Source organism: Syngnathus typhle, linkage group LG19 (genome assembly GCF_033458585.1).
Source record: "Syngnathus typhle isolate RoL2023-S1 ecotype Sweden linkage group LG19, RoL_Styp_1.0, whole genome shotgun sequence".
Lineage (NCBI taxonomy): Eukaryota > Metazoa > Chordata > Actinopteri > Syngnathiformes > Syngnathidae > Syngnathus > Syngnathus typhle.
In genome coordinates, this window is record NC_083756.1 from 8,315,422 (window position 1) to 8,324,987 (window position 9,566).

Here is a 9,566-nt window from a genome sequence, read left to right on the forward strand (position 1 = left end):
CGGATTAGAAAACTGCATGTTCGGTTTGTGTGTCTCTCTCTCTCTCCATCTCCCCGGCCTACATGTCATGTTTGGGTGCACGTTTTTTCCAATTGTGTTCTCCACCTTCTCACACGCCGCTCCCAAATTGATGTTGCGTGCACGGAACTCCGAAGACTGACGATGGGCACGCGACGAAGTCATCCGAACCACCAGCGACAGCGCGCCACCGAATGAGTGCATGAAGAATCTTTTGGAGCGAGCACGTTTGATTGGAGTCCAACCCGGAGGAGACGGCCAGTCTATGCCCGCGCCCGGCTCGTCTGGCAGCGGTCGCTCCGGGTCAGATGGTGCTGATCACGGACGACAGGGATGGAGGAGTCGCAGCGTCGCTCCGGGTCAAGCAGCTGCAGCAGCTGAAAAGCACCGGCGCGGGCATCGTTCAAGTCCACCCGACCATAGGTGAGGAGGAAGACCACCTTGGCTCCTGTGAGGATGAAGAAGACAGCGAGGAGGAGGACGACGAGTTCGAAGAAGTTGACTTTGAGGACTTGTGCGACACCAAGAGCATCACGTCCGACGACTCCTTCTACCCTCCGGATGATGCGTTCGTGCACTCTGATCGTTCGCTGTCCCCGCCGAGTCCTGAAGCCGTGTCGTTCTTCCGGGCGTGCTGCACCAACAACCCGGCTATGATCCGGATCATGATACGGCATGGGCTTGCGGAGGACGAGGTCAAGCAGACGGACCGGAACAATAGGGTATGCACGTCACTCATACAAACATCAAGTATTTACAGTTACAGTTGACTTGAGCAATGCATGGCCAGGGCTTTTAACCTGCACTTTATAGACAAATAATGGGGCCATGTTTGAATTGGAAAATTGGACACACAAATAATACAATTATCACAAATGATGATGATGATGATTAATGCAACAATATAACAATCACACTAATTATGTAATAAATCGTGAATGTAAAATGTAAAGTATTTTTTAAACTACCATAATTATAATTATTTCTCATTTTTATTAAAAAAAAATCTATAACAAATATATATACATATATTCTGGTTCGTCTGTCTTTACATATAAAGTGTACACAATTACGGGGACAATAACAACTGACATGACCTGACAAATAGATGACAGATGGATATATAACTACTGCCATTTTGTACTTTTATTTGCATGCTGTATCTTGCTGACACACTCGGATGAGTTCACTAGGGTGCATCAGATTCCGGAGAGAAATAATTAAGCCTAGGCTTTGTACAGAGGCTTACCGAACTATTTTAAGGCCTGGCTGGAAGGATACAGCCTGACTGACCCCCGTGTCATACTTGACTGTACTTGAACAGTCAGCCAAAGTTAAAGACAATCACTTCTAATTTCACCCCCAAATGAATCATGTAAAGTGAATCATTTTATCAAATGGTCCCTATCATGAATTCACGGGAAACTAAAAGTGAAACTAAGTCATCTGTGTTTTGAAAATGCCTGTGAGACTGATATGGTAGGACCAGCGTTCTACCTTGACTGTTACTTGTTATTTGGTTATTTATTCAATCACTTTTATTTTTTTTAATTATAGTGTCCCTTCTGGCAAAAAACTCCATTAGCCTCCTCCACTGTTTTACATCATATTTTACTCGCATATATGGGGACATAGTGTCCTTTTAACCCCTTCTGGGAAAGACTGTGTCCCTGATTCAACACACACACACACATACTCACACACAGAGAATCCATTAAGTTTAAATGAGGCCACTGTTCTCGTTAGCCCCCCGCTCGCCTCCTGTCGACCACATTTTCCAAACAGGGGGGGATGCAGCAAGGAAGAATTCATACAGAATGTTGTTAGATTGTATGTGTTGAATCTTATTTGCAGGACAACAGTACAAGCAGTATTATTGCAAGTAGCCCAGCTAATGTAACTGATTGGAAAAATCAAAGTCATGCACATGTGATTTAATATAGCACCAGACAGGAGTGTTAACGCGTTCATTATTGACTGACACTGGCCTCCGGTCTGGTCGCTGTACTGTTACATTATTCATATACCCAGCGACAAAAGGAATCTATTTAAGGGTTTTGTTTAAAAAAATAAATAAAATAACAATAACAGTTTTTTCCCAGTTTTTAAAATTTGAAATACAATGTGCATGTTGGTTCCAATTCTAATGCAAAGGGGAAGTCCATTACTTCACTCAGCACTTTTCTAGATCCATCAGTGTAGCAACTAGTCCAGCTGTCATTTCCAAGACGGCCACGCCCATGAAACGGGAACAAGCCTCCTGTAAAAACATGACAGAAAGTGAGAAGAAAGAAAAAAGAGCTTTACTTTAGGTGCATCTGCATATTAATACGTGTAAGCTATTCTGTAATTCTATATCTGTAATGAAATATTGATAAATTTGACGGCTGTTCATAATAAAGTAAAATCCCAGGAAAAGCGCAACTTCCGTCAAATCAAGTCGTGATCACTGCCATATAAAACCCTCAGGTTTTATTGCAGCCATAAAACTCTCAATCACTTTCTTGCAAAATATCTTAAATTGAACACAACGTGCATAAAATAATGAAAGTCTCCAAACTGCTTTAGCCTGCTTTCCTTCTTATTTGAAAAAAAAAAAAACACATACAATCATCTTCACTGTTTCTGTTCTGTCTCGTTTGGACTGCTTTTAAAATGGCTTTGGGTGTGTGGAGGGGATGATATTTCTGCTTTAGAATCCAGCCAGTACTGTAGATGTGGACAGGAGGTCAATAAATCATACACAACCATGCTGTGTTAGAGTAAGACACTAGTTTGCCGAGTAAATAACACATGCGCATTTATGAGACAGGTCTCTACATGCAAACAATTGTGCGTGGACCAGAGCCATGCAGTTAAAGTGAACATTTTCCAGACAATCCACCGATTCTTCCCAACAAACATTCCCCCTTTGTCTCCTCGAGGCTCCCGGCCGGGCCTGACGACGCTAATGCGATTACATGCACTCAGATGACAGCCTGGCTTGTTTTAGTAGTTGTGTTTATTTTACATCATGTCCATTACGCATGGGCTATAAATTCTCTATTAAGTAGCCTGCACTAAGGGAAATACCGAAAACTCTGCGGTGGTGATTTTATTTCAAGAAACTGCAAAAATATTTAAATGTATTTATTTATTGGGAGATCATTTTGGGTTGTTGCTTTTAATGCTTTTCACTGGAGCTGTTTACATCAATGCGCGTCTTGCTTGGCTCCATGCAAATGAGTAAACATGCGGCTAAACTAGAATTGAAGTGTAAATATAGTGCTTCTATTTAAATGAGTAGGAATGATTTCGCCTCAGTATGTGTTTTTGAGAGAGAAAGAAAACGAGAGAGAGGAAATATAATTGTCAATAAAATGGATGAATTATAGTCATTGTATTGTGGTTCGATTCAAACACTCCAAAAGAGTGTGGCCTTAAATGACTTTCTATTTACTTATCACAGACCTTGTTTGTATTGGCTTAGAAGGGCAGGAAAAGGTTTACTTTTACTTTCAGTTGAATTTTCCAGGGTCGTCAGCGTGGTAAACATGAGCTCCCACTCCCGCACAGAGCGACATTCACACGTAGGCACACAAACTCCTTCTCTGGCACACAACATCAGACGGGCGACTTGTTTTTCCGCCGAGTTCAACATGTCTCGGTTTGCACTAAAAACATGTCGTAAAGGTCCGTGCCTACCAGCGCTGCTGTGCTTGACTTTTGCATCTTTCAGCGCCCAATATGGCTGGGCAATGTTTTGCGTCTCAAAAAACAACAACACAATTCACTGTTTGTCTTCTCAGACAGGGCTGCTGGTTGCTTGTTACCAAGGCTATGTTGACGTTGTCATAGCGCTGTCTCAGTGCCCGTATTTGGACGCTAACTGGCAAGACAGCGAGGGGAACACGGCCCTCATCACTGCAGCACAGGCAGGTAAGTCACGCAAACACAAAACCATGCAAAATCATTTCTAAAAATATCATGATGGGCTATTGTTCCCCGTCTTTAGGTCACATTACAATCACCAACTACCTACTCAACTACTACTCAGGCTTGGACATGGAGAGGAGGAACTGTCACGGCTTTACTGCTCTCATGAAAGCTGCCATGCAGGGCCGCGTTGAATGCGTGCGCTCGCTCATGATGGCGGGTGGGTCGGATTTGTTTGGAATACCGCGGAATTTTCTTTGGAGAGCCCAAGAACTCCAGAAATGTGAAAATTCTTGTCAATGAGGAAGTTGGTAGTATAGTATGTGAGTCATTTCCTGAATGCTCCTTGCCTTGTTCCTGTCAGGGGCCACCCTAAATGCACGAGACTGCGGCCGCCAAATGACCGCCAGGGAGTGGGCCGTGTTCACTGGCCGCTACGAAACCGCCTGGGTGATGGGCCGACTGATGGAACGATGCACTCCGGGTCAAATCTGCGACGCATACAGGTAAGAATCAAAGTTCCCCCTCATGATGTTTGGAAGGCAACTACAACATTATACTTTCTCAGTCTAGAATGGCCACCCTTGGCATCAATGGTGGCCAAAGCCCGGGAGCCCCGAGGCTGTATAAAGCGCTTGACCGACACGGTGCGTGACATCTTCACCCTTGCTAACGTCACCAATCCTGAGGACGCCGGTGTCATCGACCACCTGGTGTCTGTGACCACAGGCATCAGGAGTCCATTTATCGCCGTGACTTGTCATACGGTGAGACGCTGGAAAATCACTTCCTCTTTTTTTAACGAGGACATTTTCATCTAAGTTTGGGCCTTCCGGTGCCCACTTGTATTTTAGGTGTGTCCCGACAGTCCCCCGAGCGTAGGCAAACGGCGCTACGCCGTTCCCGAGATCCTCCGCCATCAGCGAGCCAAAGAGCTCAGTGCCATCAATCCTCACAGGGCGGACAGCCACCTCAAACTGTTCCAGAACTCACGGGTCACAGTGGTACCCAAGCCGTCATGGGAGCGTCGGGCCAGCCTTCAGACGCAGAACACGGCGCCGCGGGCAAGGAGCTCCAGCCTGGGAATGTTGCCGTATAACGGAACGGAGCTACGAAGGACCAGCCTGCTTCCTCTGCACACGTTGCTTAGGAGGAGCAGCGTTCGGCCGGGATTCACCATACCCAAAGTGAGAGTGTCCAAGGCCCCCGCAGCCACTTATGAACCTGAAAAGATTGGCAGGAAGAGCAGCACCAAAGAAGGAAGACACCTGCTGCAGATCCCCAAGTGGCGATATAAGGAGCTCAAGGAGGAGAGGAGGAAAGCCGAGGAAGCTGAGCGAAGGAGGCTGGAGGCATTAAACAAAAGACAACTCACTGTTGGGGTGAGGAAGTAGCTTCTTCTTCTTTTTTTTTTTTTTTGCACTCTAAACCAAAAACGCATCATGGCTTGGACGTTATTTGACTCAGGGTGACTTGACTTACCAGCAGTATTCCATTAACACGAAAATGATTTGATCTGTGTCATGAAATGAACTTTAAAAGAGGACTATACGATTGCTGCCAGTTTTAGAAGCGCTCATGTTATTTGCAATGATGTCACATAAGGATGACCCAGGGGATAGATATACTTGAAAGTGCTTTGAGCTTTAACTTATTTTTCATATTTATTGCTTTTCGAAACAGCCCGAATGGCCAAGCCTGTATTTTGTTACTTTTTTTTCACACCAGCGTTTTTGTAGTATAAACACAAACATAAAAAGTCTCTCAAAGCACAACGAAAACAGCTTCAGTACCTTTGTAAAAAAAAAAAAAAACGTCATCATATTTGTACTAGACTATTTTCCAGAAAGACCCTAAACATAAGTAGCAAATCTGACTGCAACATATTCCACAATGACGTGTTGAAAATACTGTATTTTGTAATAAATAAATGAATTTTACTATCATTTCAAAGCTGTTGTGGTTTATAGCACATCCGATTGTGTTGTAGGATTGACAAATTTGCATATTCAAGCTTTCCATCAGGGTCCATTCCAGGTGAAGGGTTAAGGAGCTTTTTCTTTCTTTTGCCGACATCTCGGAGTATCCACAGTGACCTACAAATCGTAATGGGAGGGTGCTGGATGCCGGAAAAGAAAATGTGTCGATTCATTTGGCTCATCTTCTTTTCATGCTTAGTGGAGAGCCTTAGGGATTTCATCCTCTAACTCACAACTGGAAACAACTGTGGCAGCAATAAAATAAATGGAAGCAATAATTCCAGTTCTAAAAATAGTCATCGTTGGAATAGTGGCAAAGCCTAAGAAAGCACAACAGAGGCAATGCGTTCAAATATTTAGACTGACTACACTAGTATATCAACACTGAATAAATTACATCATATTTAGGTCATGGGTGTTGCTGAACCAGCTGTTGGCCTCCAGTGGAACCTGAGATTATGACATACTCCTCCTCCTTCTCCTCTCGATATGACCCGGATCTATCATTTATTCAGAGGGCTACATTTAAAAAAAAAAAAAGATGATACGGATTAAATTGTTTTTTAACTCCTGTTAGTGATTGACCAGGAGGCGCTGAGAACGTTTGGCCACCAGTCAGTCACACCGTGACATGGCTTGGAGAGAGCGAATCTGCAGGTCGGACCGAACCAGATTGGACCTGACTACATGATTGTTCCCTAATGCAGTGGCCTGTCATGTGGTACGCGAGTGTGCAAAGCGCCATTGGACGAGCAGGCATAGTGGCTTACCCGAGAAAGCGCCACGCCTGCAACAAACAAACAAGGCACCCATCACCTTTCTTTCTTTTCCAAAACACCAGCTGAGCACAGGATGCACTTGTTTGCAGCATTAGAGTATGACAATAAATCAACCTTGAGACTTTTTTTTTCTTTCTTTCAACTCTTCAATAAATTCAACATCAAGATTCTCTGTATCTTAAGCCCGCACTCCCCACCATCATCACCGGGAATGGGAGATCCATTTGCAATCAAATGGATGAGCTAACGGCGCTGGCACGGCACCAACGGGAATACAGGGAATGTAGCATGCTGCTATTCACGGAAACCTGGCTAACGGAGCAAACAGCGGACTCTGTCGTCGCTCTGGACGGATTCAACCTGATAAGGGCAGACAGGACACGAGAGAGCGGTAAGAGGAAAGGAGGGGGGCTTGCTGTGTTTGTGAACGATAGATGGTGTAACCCTGGACACATCACTATCAAGGAGCAACTCTGCAGCGCGGACATTGAGCTGTTAGCCGTTAGCTTGAGGCCACACTACCTGCCGCGGGAACTCTCGCACGTTATCGCGATAACTGCGTATGTCCCCCCCCCCAAATGCTAATGCCGACGCAGCCCGCGATGTCCTGCACAGCAGTGTAAGCAGGCTGCAAACACAGCACCCACATGCCCTCCTCCTTGTTACCGGGGACTTCAATCATGCCTCTCCTTCATCCACGCTTCCAACTTTCAGCCAATATGTCACCTGCAGTACCAGAGGAAATAAAACACTGGACCTTTTTTATGCCAACCTTAAGGAGGCATATACATCATCCCCCCTCCCCCCCCCCCTCCCTTGGAAGATCTGATCACGATCTGATCCACCTTCTCCCCCTGTATCAGCCTCTGGTGCACAGGCAACCAGCAGTCACCCACACCAGACAGATCTGGTCTGAAGAATCTCTGGAGACTCTTCAGGACTGTTTTGAGACCACGATGTGGGACGTGTTCTGTGAGGACTACGGGGACGACATCGACGGTCTCACCAGCTGCGTCACGGACTACATTAACTTTTGTGTAGACTCCACCATACCCACCAAAACAGTCAGAGTTTTTGCAAACGGCAAACCTTGGATCACCCCTGAGATCAGAGACCTGCTCAGGGACAAAAGGAGGGTCTTTAAATCGGGAGACAGGGACCTGCTGAAAACGGTGCAGAGGGACTTGAGGAAGAAGATCAGGGAGGGGAAGAGCAACTACAGGAGGAGGATGGAAGACCAACTGCAGCGGGACGACGTCAGCGGGGTCTGGAGGAGCCTGAACACCATCTCAGGACGTAGCAACTCCAGACCTGCGCTGGACAGGGATCAGGAGTGGGTGAATGACCTGAACCGGTTCTTCAACCGGTTTGAACAAACATCCACTCCTCCCCCCACCCACCCAGCCCTGCTGCAACTTCCCCCGACTGGAGCCTCTTCTGCTCCGAGGACTCTCACCTCAACCCCGCCCCCTGCTACACCCCCCCCAAGACCCCCCAGCCCATTCTCAACTCCACCGAACCCACCAACCATCCCCCCTGCAACCCACCCCACCCCACCCACCACCCCACCACCCAGCATGGTGCTCTCCACAGCCCAGGTGGAGAGAGGACTGGCCAGGCTCAAGGTGAAGAAGGCGACGGGTCCAGATGGCATCACCTCCAGGCTGCTCAGATCCTGCTCCGGGCAACTGTGCGGGATCGTGGAACACATATTCAACATGAGCCTGAGGCTGCACAGGGTACCACAGCTGTGGAAGACGTCCTGCGTGGTACCAGTGCCCAAGTCATCTCGCCCCAGTGACTTCAACCACTACCGGCCGGTGGCCCTGACATCCCACCTGGCGAAGACCCAGGGGAGGCTGGTCCTCCACCACCTGCGCCCCCTGGTGAGCTCCTCCGCCGACCCCCTGCAGTTCGCCTACCGGCCGAGCATCAGGGTTGAGGACGCCGTCATCTTCCTCATGCAGAGGTCACTGGCTCACCTGGAGCGGGCTGGAAGCACTGTGAGGATCATGTTTTATGATTTCTCCAGTGCCTTCAACACCATCCAGCCAGAACTGCTGGGGAACAAACTGCACCATGCTGGAGCCTGCCAGCAGCTGACATCATGGGTCCTGGACTTCCTCACAAACAGACCGCAGTTTGTGAGGACAGGAGGCCGTGTGTCTGACACGGTGGTCTGCAGCACAGGAGCTCCACAGGGGACCGTCCTGGCCCCCCTCCTCTTCACCATCTACACAGCTGACTTCACCCACCACACATCAACCTGCCACCTCCAGAAGTTCTCGGACGACTCCGCCATCGTTGGTCTCATTAACAACGGAGACGAGACGGAGTACCGAGAACTGAATCACAGATTCGTGGACTGGTGCCGGCGGAACCGCCTCCAGATTAACTCTGGGAAAACAAAGGAGCTGGTGGTGGACTTCCGCCGGCGCAAAGTCTCCCCCTCGCCGGTGAACATCCAGGGAACGGACATAGAGATTGTGGACTCTTACAAGTTCCTGGGTGTTCACCTGAACAATAAACTGGACTGGACTGTTAACACTCAGGCCCTATACAAGAAGGGCCAAAGCAGACTCCACCTGCTGCGCAGACTGAGGTCCTTCGGAGTGAGGGACGGCCTCCTGAGGACCTTCTATGACTCTGTGGTGGCGTCCGCCATTTTTTATGGGGTGGTCTGCTGGAGCAGCGGAGAGGAAGAGGCTGGACAAGGTGGTGAAGAAAGCCGGCGCTGTCCTGGGCTGCAGTCTGGACCGGGTGGAGGTGGTGGGGGAGAGGATGATGGTGGCTAAGCTGTCCTCCATCATGGACAATGTCTTCCACCCCCTTCATGAGACTGTCAGAGCCCTGGAGAGCTCCATCAGCGACCGGC

The 9,566-nt window shown here is 47.8% G+C and overlaps 1 protein-coding gene across 1 annotated transcript; it reads left to right on the plus strand.

The window, feature by feature from the left end:
- The first annotated feature begins 50 nt into the window (after positions 1–50).
- ankrd33ba (ankyrin repeat domain 33ba) lies at positions 51–5,886 on the plus strand. The gene is made up of 6 exons (XM_061266240.1): positions 51–740; positions 3,807–3,936; positions 4,013–4,153; positions 4,298–4,439; positions 4,502–4,700; positions 4,788–5,886. The coding sequence occupies exons 1-6, from the start codon at positions 327–329 to the stop codon at positions 5,325–5,327; spliced, it is 1,566 nt and encodes a 521-aa protein (XP_061122224.1). The 5' UTR covers positions 51–326; the 3' UTR covers positions 5,328–5,886.
- The last annotated feature ends 3,680 nt before the right edge of the window (positions 5,887–9,566 follow it).